Source organism: Parus major, chromosome 6, assembly GCF_001522545.3.
Source record: "Parus major isolate Abel chromosome 6, Parus_major1.1, whole genome shotgun sequence".
Lineage (NCBI taxonomy): Eukaryota > Metazoa > Chordata > Aves > Passeriformes > Paridae > Parus > Parus major.
The window spans coordinates 13,594,360-13,616,123 of record NC_031775.1 but is presented as its reverse complement, the minus strand read 5'-3'; the positions used below and the strand labels follow the sequence as shown (position 1 = coordinate 13,616,123).

General features: G+C 37.2%; 1 protein-coding gene and 1 long non-coding RNA gene across 3 annotated transcripts in view; one reads left to right on the top strand and one right to left on the bottom strand.

Moving 5' to 3' along the window:
• Positions 1–16,869, top strand: part of FRMPD2 (FERM and PDZ domain containing 2) — a 56,974-nt gene extending 40,105 nt beyond the window's left edge. For both annotated transcript variants that reach the window (XM_033515746.1, XM_033515747.1), the window contains 12 exons: positions 402–466; positions 1,892–2,053; positions 2,907–3,075; positions 4,345–4,421; positions 6,458–6,540; positions 7,102–7,217; positions 9,108–9,256; positions 10,977–11,067; positions 11,591–11,925; positions 13,462–13,677; positions 13,935–13,997; positions 14,821–16,869. In XM_033515746.1, coding sequence (XP_033371637.1) covers positions 402–466; positions 1,892–2,053; positions 2,907–3,075; positions 4,345–4,421; positions 6,458–6,540; positions 7,102–7,217; positions 9,108–9,256; positions 10,977–11,067; positions 11,591–11,925; positions 13,462–13,677; positions 13,935–13,997; positions 14,821–14,892 — 1,598 coding nt within the window. In that variant the 3' untranslated portion in view covers positions 14,893–16,869. The remainder of the gene's footprint in view (positions 1–401; positions 467–1,891; positions 2,054–2,906; positions 3,076–4,344; positions 4,422–6,457; positions 6,541–7,101; positions 7,218–9,107; positions 9,257–10,976; positions 11,068–11,590; positions 11,926–13,461; positions 13,678–13,934; positions 13,998–14,820) is intronic.
• The window catches only part of LOC107206997, a 91,712-nt gene that overhangs the window by 8,931 nt on the left and 61,017 nt on the right, over positions 1–21,764 (bottom strand). The gene's annotated exons all lie outside the window — the stretch shown is intronic.

The window sequence follows — 21,764 nt, the reverse complement described above, 5'->3', positions numbered from 1 at the left end:
CCATTTCTCAGTTAGGGTTAGTAAAATTGTGTGCCTTCTCTTTGAAAGAATATAAGTCTATAGGTGATAATGGCATTGCCTGGGAAAGATTAACTCTATATAAAAAAATCTGTCTCCCTCAGAGTTTCAGAGAACATTTATACATTACTGTTGTCCATCTGGTGTCTCTGTAGCACGCAGTTCTTAAAGCTTGTTTTAGAACCTGCTCACAGGGAGGTAAAAACTCACAGTGTGGTTCACATTTCAGGAGTTTTTGGCCACATAAATGCATAGCATTTATTGTGTATTTCACCTATAAAATATAAAATGTTTTATTACATCCCTGAATAAGGTTTTGAGTGTTATACTGCAGAATATTTTACCAGGACAACAACCTAAAATTTGTTGTTGCTTTTTGACAGAGAAACATTTGGAGGACACAAACTGTGATGCTCAGCAGAACACTCCCGATTCTCCAGAATGTAAAGTAAGTGACGCTCTGAGGTGTGAGGTGGTTCACCAAGAGAAGTGAGCTATATGGAGTGAGGCTTTCTCAGTAGTGGTATTTAATGTATTTTCTTCCTCTCTTTGAAATAAAGAATGTGAATATAATGCACTTGGAGAGTGTCCTGTAAGTGTTGAGTTGTACTCAGCACTCACAGAGTAGAATGCACAGGGCACTTCCTGGGGACAGACTCTTCTGTTGCTGTTTTTCAATGCTTAGAAAGAAAGTAGCACAGGAAAAAGACACAGAATGTCACAGCATGGGTTTCTGGGAAAAATATGTGCAATTGTGAAACATTTTCCACAACAATCTTTGAAAACTAAGATTAATTGGTTTCATTCTGCAATTTGCAAATGAACATTTAAAAAGAGAGTAAAATTACCCCAAATCTTTTCAGTTTTATGTAGCATTGATATAGACCAATATGGTTTAAATTGGGCAAGAGTAATGCATTTTTAAAGTAATTTATTATGAATTCCTGAATACACACAAGTGTTTTTGTTGGGAGAAAAAAAATTATTTCCATTCTCAGCATACAATACTTGAAAATTCTTACAAGTGACAACATCACTTCTGTTCGTGCAAACACATGGAAAGTAATGTTAATTGAAATTATTCAAATTGGGACTGATATTCCATGTGAATAGATTAACTAGTTTTCTCTTGATTGTGGTTTGCAAAAAAATAAATGCTGTCTCTTGTTAAAATTAGACCTCCAACCTGGCAAAAAAATTGGAACAATTTTCTTGCTTTTGATTATGTCATCACTATTACTTCTTCTAATCTTCTGCATGATTTAATCCATGATGGTTTACGTCTTCAACTCACAAAAATAATTTCCAAGGCTGATATTTGTTGCATTGGAGCTAGTCATGCTGCAAGTCATAAACATTTCTAGCTTGCTGCTATTTCTGACATAGTACTTGACCCTAAAAAAGCAGCTGATTTTAAAAGCAAATGAAGTGCTAAAGTGAAAGAGATGGGAATGTTGGAATTATAAGATTATGATCTAAATTATAGAAAAATAAGAGAATAAACTAGGTACTGCATCACTGTCATGCTGGAGATAAGAATGCCTTATTTGTCAATTAAGGTGATTTATCTGATATATTATAAAAGGATTACAGAAGTACATGTTTCTTTGCTCTTAAGGGGTTATTTTCCCCAGCAGCAATTATTAAAAAGAGTATGAAAATAAGTATGTACTATTTTCATTCTGATACATACATAAAGCTGTTATCTTGATCCCTGGAAGCTCTATAGATCTATTCAAGAGTAGGATATATCCTGTAATCCACATAAGACAGTGAGGACTGTGGGAATAATGGGAATCTTCAGTAATAAAAATGCAAATAAAATACAGCTCTGAATAAACTCCACTTTAGAATGCATCTTTGTCTATTGCAGGACTTCATTATTAAGATTGAGCTGGAAAAGGCAGAAAATGGAAGCCTAGGATTTGCACTGGTAGGTGGAAAAAATGGCAGAGCTATCCTAATAAAAGCCATCAGCCCAGAGAGCAGTGCAGATCTAGATGGGAGACTTCAAGTTGGTGACATCTTACTTAAGGTAATGTTTGTTCTTCATTGCTTTGGCTCACATTTTCTCTACTTACTCTAAAATGAGCATCTGTTCAATATAAAGGTGGTGCAGATTGGAAACCTGATGCTGCTTTGCACAGTAACACGTAGGAGATGGTGTCTCTCAGCTCCTGGTGGTTAGAGGGTTGTCCTGGGGGCTCTGTGTCTTCCCTGGAGTTCAGGCTCCTGTGGGACAGGGCCTCTCCAGAGCTGGTAGCTGGACACTCCAGCAGAGGCAGAATAACAGAGCAAGCAGCCAGCTGCACTTACTCAGGACTGTAGTTGTGCCTAGTGAGGATTCCAGAGAAAGTTCAGGGAAGCCAGAGTTAACTGGCCAAGCACTGGTCACAGCTGACCAGGAGGCTACTGGGAAGAACCTGTCATGGTGCCAGTTAGGTGTTATCAAGACAAACAAAAAGCACTGGAATTAGGGCTTTTGAGTCTTTATTTAAAATCTTACTATCCTACTACCTTTTAATATAAATCATCCTTTTTGTTACCCCAAATTATTTTTTCTTCTCCCTCCATGAGTTTCAAAATTGTTTGATTTTCCGGTTTTCATTTACTTCCATCTCTCCTTCATCTTCTTAATGAAGAATAGGGGAAAGCCCACTTACTATCTCAGACTATAATTTTGTGGTGTCCTGGCAATCATAGTACAAAGACATAGAGATGAAGGATCAAAGCAAGTTAGGAGAGAATTCTCTCCCACAAATGGGAGAAAATGATGACACATGAAGTTGAAAGAAGTTCTATTAAGATTTCCTAGTGCTAGGACATGTGATTTAAAAAAGGGTATTGGGTTACAGGAATCTGGAAATACACATCATTGTATTTTTCAGGTGAATGAGACTTTTGTGTCTGGTCTGCCACGCCAAACAGTTACAGATTTGCTGCGCAAGGCTCAAGGCACTGTTCAACTCACTGTCTGCCGAAGTGTGGCTTTGCACTGGGCTTATTCAGGCAACCACAGCAACAGAGCTTCCACTCCAAACACAAAAGCAGAGCCTGGTAAGCAGCTACATCCACTCACCATATGACAGAAGTGGGTTATGTGTTGCCTGAATTCAACTTTGACATTAGCAAAACAAGTCACTTTTGCAGTTAGTCCTGTTTCATAGCTGTAGGTACAAACACATTCTTCACCCTGATTTGCAGCTCTGTCTAAACTGCTCGTGACATAGGACCACAGGGAAGGAATGCCCAAGTGTGGTTTTTACATCTAGGAACAAAGCTGTAAGACCCTCATCAATGCTTTAACTCAGTTTAAGTTTTTAAGTCATGAATGTTGGTCTGATTTTACCCCATTTTATGCAACTCACTGATGGAATCACAGCCCATTTTTGGTTCAGTTGCTAAAATACTTCTCCCACAAACTTCACATCCCATCACTCCTACTTATCTCCTGGAAACACTACACCTTCTGTTCTGTCTGGCAGAGAGATCCTCTCTCTTCTGTGCTTATTCATGCTCAAATCCAGAAACCTCTGCTCCCAGGTCTATTGTTATTCATTTGAGAGAACACCTATCTTGCACAGGGCAGTACTTGGAGGCATGACTAACACTATGAAAGAACTTTGTGCTCTATGCTTTTTTTTACTAAATACTCAAAAATTAAACACTAATTAAATCTGGGAGTGGAAGCAAGGATATAAAATTACCAATAGATTACATAGTTATAATCTTCAACTTCCTATTTCTTTGATTATTGAAACATTTCCTATAATGTGGAGAAACCTAAGTGGGAAGGATATAGAATTCCTCCTTCTGGCCTGCTGATTACAAGTTGGAGGCTTTGTTTCAAGCATTCTTAGTCAAGAAGACACTGCCATTGCCCTTTTCTTCTTATATGACATTGGTGAATTACATAGTTTCTGGAAAGTTTCAATTGTTTTCCTGCAAGACACAATGGTATTAGAGAAGTACTGGCAGCAAAGTTAATCTGTGGTGTTTTTCTCTTAGCAGTGTGAAGGAATGAGCTGGGTTAGGGAGGACAGGTTTAAATTGTTTCAGGTTTTTTTTATAGCTGCTGTTTATACAGGACTTTACTTCAGTGTATCATCTGGCAGTCTGAATTATGCTGGCTTCTACAGTGGTGACATATGGCATTTGTGCTCTGTTAACCCTGCCAGGCATTCACAAGAGAGAGATTCCACGCCAGTTTAAGACAACGTATCTCAGTGCCCCATCTGAGGTCAAAGTCCTTTGGTCTAAGCAGCAGGGTATAATTGGACCTATATTTTCATTCATTTGATTTTGTTTTTGTTTTCTGGTATTCAGTGAGTGGTGGGGAAAGCCTGCAAGCTCAGCCTGTTTTCACTTTCAAGGAAGAAGGCTCCAGCCAAATGTGCCACAAGGTAAAATCGGAGAAGTTTTCAGAAGTTATCAGGCAATGTACTCATCTGTTTGTTTACAACATGGGTGTGCTGCAATGTGGGAAAGAACCACACCTTCTTAATGAAAAAACATTTAATGTGAGGGAAGTGTGCTGCCATGACTGGAGCTGCTGACATTTGAATGAGTCAGGATTCCACTGAGATAAGAGCACATGATAAGTATAATGCATATGCTAAAAGGGTGGAGGGAAGAAAGGTTGCATACATAACTCTTGTTCTGATTCTTTATAACACTGAAATGAATTTATTAATTTTACTATTCTTTCAGTATCTCTAAACCATATATATTAAAAGATTTATATTCAGCTATTTCCACTACTATTCATAATTCAAATGCATCTAAATTTCTTCAAACACAGATATGATTTTGAATCTTAGTAAGTCCTTAAAAATATTCCACATTAAATTTCAGAGCATCTATTATTTCTAAATTTAAAACTGTAAAACTCCTTAGTAAATGTGAGAAATTTAGATCTTCTTATCCTCCAGAAAACAAATAAAAAACCCAAACTCTGATTCAAGTAATATAATTTAACTAGAAAAAGAAAAATTGTAAGAATCCTTGACATAAATAAACTGAGAAAACCTTGAATAGGAATTGTCTGTGGAAGTTTTAGCATGCTGTTAGAACGGGTGTTGGAACTAAACTTTTAGAGACTGGTGAAATGTAATATCAAAATAAAGTCATATCTATGGTCTGACAAATAAGTACTCCCAACAAATAATATCAATGAGAAGTAAGAGATAGAAGTGAGGTTACATGTGACCAATCAGATCTCCTAGTTAGCAAGGCATTAAGGGAAACATTTAGTTTTAAGCAATGTGGTTAATTCTATCTAGCACACACCTAAATTTAAGCATGTTCTTAGTGTTTTCCCTGAATTGGTTCCATTAACCTCTCTTCTTCATTATTTCCAGCTTGCCTTTGTCTCCTATGAATAGAAACTATTTCTGCTTTACTTTATAGAGCAGAGATGTAGACTTTAAAAATGACAAGCTACTTAAAAAAAAGGAAAAATGAAGCAGTAAAACAGATTTTCTTCACAAATCAAAACCAAAAATCATTACAGCAATCTCTGATCTATGTAATCCATAGGTACAGAAACTGGGTAGATGAATTCATGCTTAAATCAGCAGCTACAAACATTCCTATTCTAATGGGGAAATACATGCACAAAAGTAAGAAAATAAAGTACAAGTGGGAGATACCATTAAGATTCCCTGGGGCATTCAGCATGTGAAGTATGCAGTATGCCAGGGTGTTTCCTGGGTGCATCTGAAATACTGAGCAGTGAAAGAAGAAACACCAATTTGAACTAAAATTTAAATAATTATTTGTCAAGTGTTACAGCTGAGAAGAAGCTACTTTCACATACTAACAGCAGATATCCTACAACATTATTTAAATGCAGGACCTAGTTATTACTCTTTAGGATGGAAAAGCAGCCACCAATACTATTGCTTCTATTGCATATGGAGGATCATCAAGGGTCTGCCTTCTCCATTAGCTGAATGGTTCTTCAGCAGAGCAGCTGCACCCTGCTTCTACCATTGGCATCGTTGTGTCTAAGATAAAAAAAAGATAAAAAAAGGAAATTATTACAAACAGTTCAATCTCAGATGCTGGTGCTTCCTGCTGCCAAGAATCGGGAGGGGAAGAGTGTGACTCACGATTCCTGTGATTACATTTTCTTTCTGAGATCAGAAAGGATATAAAAAACTTTTCAAAGCTCAGTCATGCATGCTGAGATGTAGAGGTGTTTCTAGGCTGTATTGTTCAGAAACTTCCAAGTGCAGCTGATAAGGCTTTTTACTACAGCTAGTTACTGCAATACACACTTTCTGCTGAAAGTGGAAACTATTATATTTTCCCTTTCCTCCTTGAGCAGAGGACACACTTCTGTCAGAAACAAGAAAGACTGTTGATGAAAGTATCTATATTCTTGATGTTTCAGTGTACTGATTTTTCACAGATTTTTCTTATTTGAAACCTACAGGATGAACAAAGAACAGACAAATCTCTCCAAGGTCAGGTGGCTGGACAAGACTATAAGGATATCATTAGTAACATTTCAGAAAGGTAAGTATTTCAAATGAAGTAAAACCATAAAAATAAATAGTATATTTATAAATGGTTATGGATAAATTATATTTCCAGCTCTGTCCTAATATGGTATGAAAATGACAGAAATACGGGTCTATGGAATGCAGCTCCACCTGCAGGAAGAGCTGCTAAACAGCTTCCACACAACTAAGACAAGAGAATTGACACCTCCAGGTGTAAGGGCTAACAGTTGAAAAATGTCCTACATGAAAATGGTCTCTAGCTGTGAGAAACTTTACTTGCAGTCATTTCTGAGCAGCTTTTTATTCAGAGTATGTTCTTACCTCTGAAAAAAAAAAACAAAACAACAACAATTGCATACTGACAATAGTATTTTTCAGTAGCGATATTTGCAAACAACACTCCAGACAAAATGCTACTACAACTCCTTGAACTTATGATCTTCAAAGTTCTGACCAATTCTTGAAAATAGTTGCTCAAGAAAGTGAAAAGTGAGCAGAAATAGATTAAACACAAAATCTTTGTATGAGTCAGCTTATCAAAGCTTCTGCCAGTTCAACTGATGTTGTTTTACAGGTCACAGAAATGTGCAGAATGTGAAAGCTGCAGAAGAGAAAATCAGAAGTCTGAGTCAGGAAGCTGGAACAATGAAGATGATGTTATTCCCCACAGGATTCCTGTTCTACCTAGAAGTAATCATACAAAACTTCTCTTGTTTCTTCAACAGCATAGCCCAGCACCTCCATATATGTACATTGAGAACAACACTAGTCCCTTGTATACAAGCTAAAGATTTTCTCTTTCAGTCTAAAAGACCAGGGCACTCAAGGCACAGTTTTTACCACAGATGCATATATAGGCCATCCAAACTTCTGTAACTCTAAAACGAGACATACATCATGAGGTCTCTCCTCTCTCCCTTACTGTTCCTATACAACTACACAAAAAAAGTAAATTACACACTTAAAAGTGCAGAATGAAGGGCCAAATTCTCTCTCAAGACTCTGTTCCCAAAATCATTGAATTTCACCCCCATGGCAATTCCATTAAAAACTCTAGAACTGTACTTAAGCATGTACTGAAGCACTTTCACAGCTCAGGTGCCAAAGCCCCTATGACACAAGAAGTGTTTACAGAAAGAATCTGCCTAATTATTCCTTTATGAAAATAAAGCACCTTCTGCTCCAAATGAGAATAATTTGTGAAAGGAATCATACTGAGGATGCTGCAGTATCTCACAGACCCTGTGAAATACAGATTACTCTTCCTCCTTTCTTCTTCTCACCTGGTAAAAGCGATGAGTTGCTGATGGCTCTTATTAGAGGTAAAACACAGATAATTCCCTCACACTACAAAGCCTTCCTGGCCAGCAAACAGAAAATTATAGCCAGTCTATCATCTACTACCTGCTCAGAGTTTGGGGATTTTTAATTCCCCTTGATCTGGAAGGAGAAGTGTACGGGAAATAGTGTGCCCTGTCTGGAGTGGGGATCTGGCTTCACTGGCACTCTCAACTACACAATAGGAGCCTCTTCAAGGGTTAGAGAATGGAATGCAGAAGAAAGCTCAGGCTTTAGAAGCTCAGGCAAGGCAGGGGCAAGTCATAGGCCAGACAAAAGCACAGCAAGCACAACTCTACTGTAACAGAAATTAGTTAAGAGTAGTGATGATACCTTACAAGAGGAAAGCAGAACATTGCTTGTCTTCATCCTGGAACATATCATCAGCTTTTCTTTGAGACAGCTGGTATGTTATCCTTTGCAAACAGTAGCCTATGACTAAAAACCCAAAAATACGTAATTCCTCTGCCTCAAACCATTATTTTTTACATAACAAGCTACTGTTTTTACTCAACATGAGAACAAAAGTTTTTCTATCATTCCAGTACAGCAGTGATATTTCTGGAGATGCAATGTTTATCTATTTTCTTAATCTGTTAAGTACTGGATCAGAACATACATTTCAGGATGAGCTAAGTAGCAAAATTGAATCCTGACATTGGTGCATCAAAGATAGTTTCTATCTTGTTCTTGAAGGGCAGTGTGAGTTAAGATGACAAGAACAATATGTTTGCTTACTTTAGGAAGGAAGAATTTACCATGATTATTTCTAGCAGTGTAGTGTGGCAATACTAATTGTCATGGAAGTGTTGGAAACATGAAGATGATTCTCTGTGAAGATGTGGCCAGAATATCCTATACCACTATAAATTAGCATTAAAGTTTCTGATTCTGCAAGGACAGTTTATTTAGAACAAACTGTATTTAGAAACTCTGTAAGGAAATAACTTGCAGTAATTAGATCTGCTTCCAAATAACATAAAATGCAGTGCTGGTTGTATCCATGATGTTGACTTATTCTTCTTTCTGCTGTGAACATAAGTAAATTGAAAAAATTTTCTTCCATTTTCTCATATTTCACTTTCATAATATCAGCAACAAAATATATATGCATACTGCAGCTCCCTAGTTTTTAAAGCCAAGATTCTGCATGATGAACAATAATAATTAAAAACTTCTTGGTTTTTTGTTGTTGTGTTTTGGTATTTTGTTTGCTTTTTTTTTGTTGTTGTTGATACATAGACAGAACCTTTGCTTCTGGAGATGAACTGACTCAGTTAATTAACTTGAAACCATCACAGAGTGGAATAGATCCAAGGACTGACATAACAGGTCTTATTCAAGGCCTTCAGCTGCGGATTGAAAATCAAGAGGTGCTAAAGGAGTTTATGGTAAACTGTGATTACTTTTTAAGAACTAACAGCTCAGCACAGCTAAGAAAGTGACTTTTAATAGTATTGTGCATACTGTATGGGAGTTCAGCTTATATATCTTTACTGAATCCTTTTTCTATGACCATTTTTCCTGCCAAAATGGGGTTTCTACTCTGCTGTTTGGGTGACAGTACAGTATTTACGTCTCTCTCTTTCCACACGTCAGCTTTAAACTGTTCCCTGTTCAAAGGTACTGCCCATGTAGAATGACAGAAAAACAAATAATGGAACATTCATAATGTAGGTTAGGAATGACTTTCCTAGACTGACTTCTTCCTATTACCCCTCAGCTCTGCTGAACATCTGCCTAAGAACTATTCTAGGGGCTGCACATAAGAAATAAATCCATGCTGCTAAGATTTCACTACTGTAGAAACAGTTGGAAGGAAAATGTTCCACACAATGGAACACTCCAGTTATCCACAGAACTCATTGTCACAAGATGCTGTTATGATCAGAGACTTAGTGAAATTACAAAGAAAATGTAATGTACCTCCGTAGATAATGAAAACACATAATTATATCTGATTGCATATAAATCAAGAAAAATTGTAAAATTAGGAAGGCTTGTAAAATCTCTTGTTTCAGAACATAAACAGAGTATGCAGTTATCATCAAATTCCCAAAGAACAGATTATTCTGTAATTCTTCAACATAGTATACTGGATTTCCTTTAAAGGGCTTGCTCATTACCAGTGGAATGGATTGCTGCCACTTCTCCATAGTAATTGCAATGTTATCAGTTTATTTCACTTGCCTTTATATCTCCAACTTTCTGGGCACAAAATCCCACAGGCACAAGTGTATAGGGTTTGCTGACATTCCCTGAAGGCTCAAGGGCATGTATTAATTTCCATTCATTACATTCCATTACTGATATAGGTAGAGCTTACTGTAAGCTGAGCCACACATCTGCACAGAAAACATAAAGATCTAATAAGTAAAGTGCTGGTTACCAAAGCCATTGGATATTTTATCTGAGTAAAAGAAGTAGTAACTGATGAAAGTGTTCAAGAGCTGTCACATGTACTTCAGTTCATATAAATGTATAGTGGCAGAACGTGATGGCTGAGCATTGTGCAATGCATAGCAAATAGGTAGAAGAATAAAAAAATGTCAAGGTAACACAAAAACATAAATGAAATTAACTTGCACATTTCTGCTTCTGACTACACTGCATTCAAATCCCCTAAATTTGCTGTGAAGTTCTTAATGACTGTATGACTCGCACTTAATATCATTGGTGGTGTTCCCTATATTCATCCCTTTCTCCATCACTGAAAAATATTCACTGTCATTATTGTACTGTTAATAGTGTAATAGTTAGTGCTTTAGTCATTGTGTTATCAACCATAAATGCTGGCATTTGCCCAAGAGAGTATTCCAAACATCTATAATACAGCAGTATACAACAAGCACTCATAATGATGGGGTCTGATGTTGAGGGTTGGAAATATCACTTGAAAATGCAGAAATATTGTGCAGGGTGAAGAAAATACAAAGCAAATTGAATTCCTTGCCTAGAAGTTTAGAAAATGATGTACTGATTCTCTTCTGTAAGAAGTCTATTTGCCAGTCTTGGGTTACATACAGCAGTAAAGTTTGTTCACACTGACACTGTAAAAGTTGTCTGTTGAGGATGTGAACAACATGGATTGACTATTTCTTTTTGATCTAGGCTTTAGAACATGTGAAACCAATAGATGACTGCAGAATTGGCAAAGCACCAGAAAACCAAAACAAAAACAGATACCGAGATATCCTTCCATGTAAGTATGCACAGAAATGAGAACATACATTTGGTAAACAAGTCATCAGAGAAACACAAGAAAATTTTCTGGACCCTTGATGTCTTTCTAAACTGCAGCAACAGGACAACACATGCAAAAATTTGTAGCATCTCTATAGATCAGTGATGCAGTATATATATTTTTAGAGGTTTTCCTGGTTTGTAACACCAATATCCAGTGACAACATTCCTATGCAGTACATGAAAAGCAGGATTGGGTACACTATTTTTGAAAACTGGCAAACAATTTGACAGTAATTAGAAGGCCTTTCACAGTGTTACACAAGTACCTTAAGAAAAATAAAGCTGCAATGAACCATACAATTTATCTGTGGGAATTCCTACTTGCAATGATTAATATTAGTACCACTAGTCAAATGTATTCTAAAATCCAGAGGCATACTTTTCTGAAAGACTGAGGTTTCCTATATCCTGAGTGCTGGAGATGGAAGAACTCTGTTTCAGATCCACAGCTGAAATAGCATCTTTCTGTTTCTGTACAGATGATAAGACACGGGTTCCTCTGGGAGAAAAGAATGGCTACATTAATGCAAGCTACATTAGAATGAATGTTGGAGAAGAGGAACACTTTTATATTATAACCCAAGGGCCTCTGCCATCCACTATGGCTGATTTCTGGCAAATGGTCTGGGAGAGTGAATCAGATGTGATTGCCATGATGACAAAAGAAGTGGAGTTAGGGCAAATCAAATGTCATCGATACTGGCCTGAATCTCCCTATGACTCTAAAGACCTGGCTAATTTCTATCTCAGGCTACACAATTACCAGATTATGGAATACTTCATAATTAGAAAAATAGAAATTATCAACAAGCAGGTAAGTTGACTTAATACTTTCATACATTATTGAAGTGATTATGTAATTTATGTGAGTGAATACAATTAGTATTGTTTGATTCTTCCATAATATATGCTCAGTATTTTTTAGGGATGTAAAAATCTGAGTAACAGGCATGAAATTAAGGTTAAGGAGGTGCTTTTTTTTGCTCATTATATAAGCAATGGATCCAATATCACATACATTTCGACAAGAACTTGCAAAAACAAGACCTCTAATAGTCACAGAACTGGTGTGTTCAGTGTTTTGCAGAATTGTTTACTGTTCTTATCAAATCACATCCATGCCAGAGTGGATTCAAATTCTGTAATGATGGTTGGATGGAAAGAGGGGAAGAAGGTGGCTTTCATCCTAGAATTTAGGACAAATGATACTTTTATTGTTCATGAAAAGACACAAACACACACAAAACTACAAATCTAGCAGCATTTTTTAGAAACTGAACAAATACAGAATCCAGGTGGAAGAACAGGGAAAACAGGGCAGGTATAAGCCCATCAATCTTGCCTTGATATTAAGTAAAGCTTTGCAAAGATATCTGTAGGACATATTATTTGGTGGAATAATTAAAAAAAAACCTGTGGCAGACTAAACTTGGTGCCTTTTTCCATCAAGGTAACAATTTTTTTTTATTTGAGGAAATTCACCTTGTGTCACTGAGTGTGAAGCATTGTAAAGCATTTGATACAAGTCTTTTCAAAAGACTACTAAAATGGCAAGATGGAACACCAAATGTGATTGCTCCAATGAACATGTAAGATTGCTAGGTTTGTATTAAATTAGTAGCAAACTACTAAAGAAAGCCACTGGTCCACTTCCAAAGAAATCCATGCTTACATCCAAATTCTTCTGATTGTAAAAATCCAGGTAGTTAACATTCAGATTTTAACATGACTTTGTGAACTGGCAACAAGAAGTGATGACCCAGGAACATTCAATTAATATTCCTCTTTATTTTATCTACATTTTATTTATTCTTGTAAGCATTTTTAGTTGGTTTGCATATAGAGAATCTAATCACAAGTTATTATTTTATATCTGATAGCCATCAGATATTTATCAGACATAAAGTTACTCTTTTATATCTGATAGCCATCAGATATATTTACAGATATATCACATAATATGAGAGTGGCTCTCATATTACTCCTCTTCTATTAGTAAAGCTTAACTTAGCTACAAAAACAGTTTAAGCAAAGAGTATTGCAATGGTTCTAATTTAAAAAATGTTTTCCTTTTTCCTTTCTAACCAACAGATAACATAACTACATTCTTTCAAGGCAACAGAGTAACTGCAGTGTCTTGTCAAAGTTATAAGAAGTAAATTTTCTAGTCTTGTATTTCTGAGTGCATTTCTTGAAACCTAAAGAAACTTTAATTTAGTCAAGTATGAAAAGCTAAAGAATTGTAAACTACCAATTTTAAGAATGAGGCTGAAGGAAATTTTTAGTGGAATTCCTTGAAAATTGGTTTTGGAACTGATAATTGTTAACCTTTCTGGTCTCTCCTTTCCAGACAGAAGAAAAGCGCATTATAAGTCACTTGCAATTTATCACTTGGCCAGAGCATAATACTTCCAAACTGGCTGAGCAGCTTGTAAAATTTATTTGTTACATGAGAAAAACTCATAGGACTGGACCTATTATTGCTCACTGTAGCACTGGCATTGGAAGAAGTGGAGTTTTGCTGTGTGTTGAAATTCTTCTCAGCCATATAGAAAAAGATTTATGTGTAAGTATCAAACAGGTCATTGTTAAGTATTACAAACTGGTATGGATGTCAACAACATGGTGAAACCTCTTAGAGTAAATCCTGTAAGAATTTGTTCTAACAAAATAGAATAAACCAGCTTTCATTGTTTTAAACAACAAAGTAACTACAAATCTACTATTTCTAAAAAAACTGTCACAGTTTGCCCATATGAATATGCTTAAATCTTTCTTTATAACATGCATGTCAACCAAATAAAAACTGTTCTCTTCTGATAGTTCAACATCAAGCAGATAGTGAGAGATTTGCGAGATCAGCGTTTTGGCATGATCCAAACTAAGGTAAGTTCTAAATATGCAACTAGATTATTATTTTTTTAAAAACCACAATCAGTGGCACTATTCCCCATGCATTGATAAACCTGGGGCTTAAAATATCATTTTAGTGTTCTCATATGAGGAAAGTAACAGCCTTCTAGGCAAGTGGTGTCTAGTTTTAAATAACAAAATTTGTCTCCTACTAAATAAATGAAACAAAAGCAAAGCAGCAATATAGGACAGATACTGCACCCCCCTTTCTTTTTCTAAAGCAAGAAGAAAAGCAAGTATCACAGAAACAGTGATTTATTATAAACCCTACCCTGCAAAATCACACCTTTCAGTTAAATTCTTGCTATTGCTGAGTTATCATCACCAAGTAAACCCTTCTATTCCTAGCTAAACCCACTCCTGAGAAGATTTTTCACACAGAGCAAGACAAGATGCAGGTAACTCACCTTAGAGAAAACAGTTGGTGAGAATAAAAGCAAGAGAAGACTAAAAGAAGTTCTTCCTATAGGCAAATATTTTAGTATATGCTTTGATATATTTTCCTTCAGGGTAATGATTGAGCCAGTAACTAAAATTAAGCAAACATATAACCTTCACTGTCCTAAATGAGAGTTGAGCACGTGCTTACACTACAGTGTTCCAGTACTTTTACCAGTGATGGAACAAAAAGAACAAGGATTCTCTTAAATACGTTAGTTTTGTATCCACATGACAAAGATGCTGATGTTATAACCATACAACAGATAACCATACAACTTCAGGTAGTCCATCCTTCTTAGTCTATAATTTATGTTGAATGTAACCAGGTGTTTCACACTGGTGTCTCCACACACAGGATGAGTATTTATTCTGTTATGAAGTTGTTCTGGAAGTCCTTCAGATCCTCCGAGCAATGGATTCCTACTGAATATGATTCCTACAATATGAGTCTTCCAGTTGCTGTTCCACATGGACTCCAGGAACTGCTCAGCAACTACTTTAAAGAGACGTAAAGCCAGCAGACAAGTGTTATTACATGCTTTTTTAGAATTCCCTGATTTCAAAGTAATTTTAAAACCTTGTTTAACATGTCCTGTGTAAGTAATGCATTTCTTGGCTCAAAGGATGAAGAAACAGCCAGCCAGCACTGCAACACTGCTGTGTTAAATTGCTATGGACAATTTTTGCATTCTGTGTAATAACATATTAATTGCTAGGAATATATGTTGGGGCCATAGCAAGGCTATAGCAGCCTTTGGAATTAGCTTTACTATCTGGAGGGCAACTATAAAGATCTAAGATTCTGTTGGTGTTGGTGGAAGATTAGCTGACCCTTATCTATTGTTGTGCACTATTGGCTTCTGGACAGCAAATCAGTATTTACTCCAGCAGTTATGCTTTGGCATGGAGCCACGCAATTTGGTGACCTTTGGCTGCTTGAACAATGTAGAACCATTCCCAGTCATTACTCCAGCCCATGAGTTTATGCCACTATCACTAGACATCTTAAATCAAGAAACTGACAGAAAAAATAGGATGCCTTTAAAGCCTGGTTCTCTACAAAGGAAGAGCATTCTAATAATTAGATGGAAGACTAATTTTTTCCAGCAATATGAACAGATGTAGATAGCATCAGTGTTTTCATTCTACATCCATAGAAACAGGAATGCTAAGCCAGGTGAAACAACTGTGTGTGCATTGTGGTACACACATACATTTCATCTTTCCCTAATCCTTTACAATGATTGACTATCTTTTCATTCTTACCTACGATCTGAAATATGGGATGTCCTGCTGGTCTGAGTAGGGGCTGAATCAGATCGTTAAATTAAAGAACTCTCTGTACAGTTTATTTTTCTTGTAAAAAGTGTTTCTGTTTGTATGGGTGGATTTGAGCAGAAATTTGCTGTTCAAGGTGTAAGATTGTATTTGTTTCCATAATAGTACTTCTAAGTCCTTATCTAGAAGGTGACATACAGAAGTGATTAGATGTGCGTTAGAAGAGTAACTTGCAAACATAGGAAACGGAAACAATCTAAATTGTACATATTTTAAAAACTTATTTGGTTTATGCTAAAGAGAAAATATTAAGAGGCATTGGCTATAAAACTGCAGTTGAAGCAAGCAAATAAAATACCTATTTATTTTATTACCTATTACAAATTAGAGGTTCATAATTCAGAAAGAATGGTGTATTAAATAAAAATTTGAAGTATGGCTTTTAGGAAAAGCCACTGTAATAGAGTTATAATTAAGGCCAAGGCACATTTTTTCTTTCTGCCCTCCAACAGTCTGGAGGCAGGAATATATAAAAATGCAATTAATTATGTGACCCAGATGCTAATTTCAAGCATATTAATAAAGTTCCAGAGCAAAGCTAAATGCTAATCCAGGAGTAACCTTGGATTTATATTGATATAAATGTATGCAGAATTCAATGACTTATCTTAAATTCATTGAATTTGGTCCTTCCTCAAAGCATTACTCTCCATACATTCTGCATTTATTATCCTTACGCTGCATACAAAGGACTGTTCACACAATTTTGTCAAATATCAACAGCCAATTTTTTTTTCATAACTTTGTTACCTTCATTTCTTATTTGGCCTTTCACTTTGACTTTAATTACTGCACATGTACTACTAGGCAGTCAATGCATTACACTGTAATGAATGCACACTTCATCTTTTGTACCACAAAAATTTAATAAGCATCCTAGTGAAAATATTCCTGTACTTCATGCAAAGGTGTTTTTTCTGTGGCTTAGAACAAGTATTCTGGATTTAGAAGACAATCCTCATAGATCACTATTTTTGCATCATCTTTGCAGTTGTTTGAAAGATGTGTTTGCTGTTTGACCTAAGTTTTTCCTGTTTTGCAGAGATATTAAAAAGATTTCTGAAAACAATTTGCTTAATTTCATTTTTTTTTTAATAAAAAGCAGCTGCAATACCTAACTATTAACCAATATGAGCTCTAGAGAAAGTGCTTTATTCTTAGGGGCTTATCTTTAAACTTCCTCTAAAGGCAGATTTTGTGATGATGCGTAGTGGAATCTGGCCACATCCAGCAGCTGATAAGCATTTACACACACACACACACACACACACACACACACACACACACACACACACAGCACAACTTAGTGTCCCACTTCTGTGTTTGTTATTCATGCAAAACTCCCTGGAGATCGAGGCTCACTGATATGCATTCATTTGGAATAAAAGATAACCCACTCTTTAAAGAGCTCACACTACTTGACAAGTCAGGATAAACTGAAAAGGAAGGAAGATCTGTTGTCCTTTTTCATTCATAGGGAAGTGAGGCGGTGGTTGGTGATTTGTCCAAGGTCTACAGACTTTTGAAAAACTTGGGAACTAAGCAGTGGTGATAAAATCTCTGATTCTTTGCCTACACACAAAACCATCTTTCCTCAGTCAAAAAAGAGACTCATACTGCTTTGTATGACTTCTGATGAGATATTATTTAGCATATAAAGTGCACTGACTGGACTTTGCACACATCCTAATATGCAAGAGATGTGTTATAGTAGAGAACCCCAGTCTGTGCCTTTGGTCACTCTTCTTACTTCAGAAGTGGCATTGAGCTAACCCTTTGTGCTCCTTGTGTAGGGGAAAACAGGTATCCACATTTTTCTATGTAACATCTTCATTGAGTTCCAAGGACTCAGAACTGCCTCATGCTGATGTCTTTGTGTACTCTAGTACCCCATCTGCAACAGAAAAGATACCTGAAAATACCCACACCTGACAAAATGTTAATGTCTACAAGAGCACTGTCAGGTTTAAATAACTGACTTTAAAAAGTAGCAACTTGTCCTAATATAATCATGTTTCCTTTAATGTTTTTTAGAAAGCCTGAAAATTAATCTAACTTTCTTAGATGAGCCAGTAATTTTTTTTTTTTTTTTTTGGTCTTTTCAGCTGAAGTTCATAGCCTCGCTTGAACAACAGGCCCTTCTGCGATGAAACTGCTAGAGCAGCTGCAGAGGGCTGGTCCAGCCAAAGAGCAGCGATCGCTGCCATCTAGGGGCAAATCGCGGCTGTGCCAGGGCTGATGGCAAGCTCCTGCCCTGGCACAGACCCACTCCGTGTCTCAGCTGCACAATAAACACAGCCAGATAAATCTAACAGGGGGCTCGTGGGCACATTCCACTTGCTAACTGAAATTATGCCACTGTGTATTCTTGCCTATACCTGCAAGCAGCAAGAAGCTCTCCCAGGAACATTCTTTCTATTGGATAATAGAAATACTGAATGGAATTATTTTCCTGTGAAAAAACAAACGTTCAAATGACCAAAATGGGGCCCCCCTTCCACAGACAGGGTCTGAAGGCTGTGTTGCATCCACACTGGATGCTTGTTTGGTGTTGTAATGCAGTTAGGTTAGAAATTACAGCAGTTTGGTGCTGCACAAGTCAGAGTTCCCAGCATCTGAGAGGATGTAAGTCTATACTATTCTCCCTTCCTTTACAGTGTTAGCAGTAATAAATAGTACTTTAAATGATACTTTGCACTAGCTGAGTGTCTTATTTATTGGAATTACATAGGAACAGCAACTCCAGCTGCAAAACACTCCATTACTAGTGAAGGACAATGGTATTTCTCCCAGCTATTAAATCACAAAGCTGCACTCAACATGAAGATTACCTACCTACTGCTTGCAAGGCTGACTAAATATTATTGTAATACTACAAAATATAGAAGTCAGTTGAGCTCTTTACACAGAAAATAGAGCTCACCCTTGCAGGCTAAGCAGGTTGAGAGTTAGAGTCCACTATTAGATGAAGCTTTTAAATGTCCAGTAATGTGTGTGATGGAAGAGCACAGCACTTAGAAAGACATGTAACACTGAGATGTGGTTTGCATATTATCTTGCACAGGCATAGCTTTGTAGGGTTAGAAATAAGCTTGTGAAACCAGAGAAGTATTCTGTATTGCCATACTGATATAATCGGTTTTGTCTTGGTCACTTTGTGCACACCAGGAGTAACAGAACCTCATACCTAATTCATGCTTCTCCAGGCCCAACAGCATGGAACAAATAACACTGGATCCTAGAACCACACCTCAGAATAGCTGAGATTGGTAGGAAGCTCTGGGAACCGCCCACTCTAAACCCTCCAACTCCCAGCAGTGTCCCCTTGAGCTCAGGACTCAATTCGCTTGGGTTTTGGGTATCTCCAGGATGGACACTCCTTGACATGTCTCTGCAACCTGTTCTTCTATTTGACTATCATCAGAGTAAAAAGTTTTTTTCCTGATGTTTAAACAAAATTTTCTGGATTTTAGTTTGTGTCCATAGCATCTTGTCCTGTCTTTGGATTACCACTAAGAGGAATCCGTTTCTGCTTCTTTATCTCTTTTCTCCCTCCTGTTTAGGAATTTGCACATATCGATAAGATCCCCCTGAGCATTCTCTTCTCCATGCTAAACAGCCCAAACTCTCTCAGCTTCTTACACAACAGACATTTCTTAATTCCAATTTCTTAATCATCACAGTGGCCTTAATATACAAGTACTGGTTTAGAGACATTATAAGATTCCATCCAACAGCTACATCCAACATCTTACTGAAATTAGGAGATAGAGTTTTTGGTGCCTATTGACAAGTGATAGCTGCTGTTTCAATACCACTTAAGGACTGATCAAGGCCTGAGAAAACAATACGGGAGATTAAGAAAAGATTCAGAGTATGGAGCATATTTTGGATGTCAGTCTGAAATATCTGCCAGTGATCATCTCTACTTTTTTACGTAGTCTCAACTGTTCAGTATCTTCTCATATGAAGTAGGTGGCTATTCAGAATTCACTGCCTTTTCTGCACAGCACCAGTTACACATTCACGCCCGAGGGACAGTGAACTTTCTGCAATCCTGTTCTGAATTATACAGCTATTTAGCTTTCTCATTAAACCATTCAAAAACAAAACCCCAAAAAGCAGTTAAAATGCCTGAGAGCAGTACACCCCCAACCAGGCGACAGACACAATGGGGACTATACAGTAGCTGTCCAGCACCCCAGCTCATTACACAACCTAGCAATTAAGTGAGGTTGCCTTCCCTCCCTGCATTTGTTCTCTTGAGAGATGACAATCCCTTCTTCTCCTTCCTGTTCAACACTCTTGGAAAGACATGCCAATGACTGTAGGCTTTCCTTTCCCATCGAACTGCTGTAAAAAGCGTCTAACTACTTGCATTACCACTTCCTTCATGGCTGAAGCAGATTTATTCCAGGCAAAGCACCAGCTGCAGTACCTCTTGGCTCATTCAGTACACCTATCAATAGTTCCCAAGGCAGAAACAACATGCTGTGAGCTTGCCTAATGCCAGCACCTTTGGATAAGTGACAAGGACACTATGAGAAATAATGAACATTAGGGAAATGTAGCTATAGCAACACAAGTGTTCACAAAGCAAATCCCTGCCATGAGTGCAAGTAAACTGCTGTTATTGTATTTGTAAAAGTGCTGATAAAGCAGGAGCTTGGGCTACAACATCAGGAGAAAGCATGCCTGGCCTGCAGTCTTGCCACAAATGGTAACACATGCAAAAGCACCCCTATGGCAGACAGAAATATAGCTCACACTTTCAGAAATGATGAAACAACAGACCCAAATCTGAGTCTTTGTAAGAATATCCCAAACTTCCCCCAGCTCTTTATTTTACTGCTCCAGATTTTACTGCAGGTTTAACACCATGCCATCAAAGGAACCATCCTGAGGACACTCTCATGCTGGTCAGGAGGCTGCCATTGTTCCAGAAGCAGGAACTGAACCTTGGTTTTTCATTAACCTATGCTGCTTCCACCTTTTTTTATCCACTGAAAGCAGGCAAAACTTGTAGCTGAGTATTCAACAAGAACACAGACAATGCTTTCTGACCTTTTTTTTTTTAACCTTAAGCTGAAATATTAGAATAACTCACAGGAAATTTTGACTTTCACTTGATATAAGAAATAAAAAGTTAGTTTATTTAACTTGGAATAGCACTACACATGTTTCTCCAGAACTCCTGGGCTCCTCTCCTCATCATATTTATAATTCATTTTAAGACAAGTTGCTTAACAGTATCATGCTTCATTTTCTTTGTCTATTGCTTTGCTTTCTTAAAGAAGATGTATGAGTTACAGGTAATGCTTGGGAAGTGCTGAGTGAGTATTCAAGTAAAAGACAATACAAGAAATGAGGTATTCTTCATGCTTGCACTTTTCAGTTACCGCACATTCCCCTTCACCTCTGTGTGTGAGTTAGGACACATGTAGCATATATCTATTTCTATTATTAGAAAATTAGCACTGAATCATTATGGGGAAATTTCACTAAGGGTAAAAGTAGGATTCTGCTAAGGTATTATTTTAAAACTGAGTAGGAACGAAGTGGTATTCCACAGCTAGAAATTCTGCTAGTATCACCTAACTTGAGTCACTTAGCATGGACTCAGCATCATTAAAATTGCTTGACAGCAATTTTAGATCAAAAGACCTAAAACTCATCCCAAAGATAGAATCCAGACAAAGCCTGGAATGCCAGCAGCACTGGGATGACCACACCTCTCAGCTCAATACAAATACCCAACGCCTTCACAGCAACATTGTTCTAGGCAAGAGCATCTCTTTCCAGAGCACTCCATGCCAGCTCCTGCTGAGATTTTAAATGATACAGAGATTACTCCACCTATTCCTCCTCTCATCAACATTCACTTAAATCCTTTGCAAAGAACTGGGTGACTGCTGGGTTGTGCTCTTCTGCCAGACTTTGTCAGTGGCCCAAAAGGTTCAA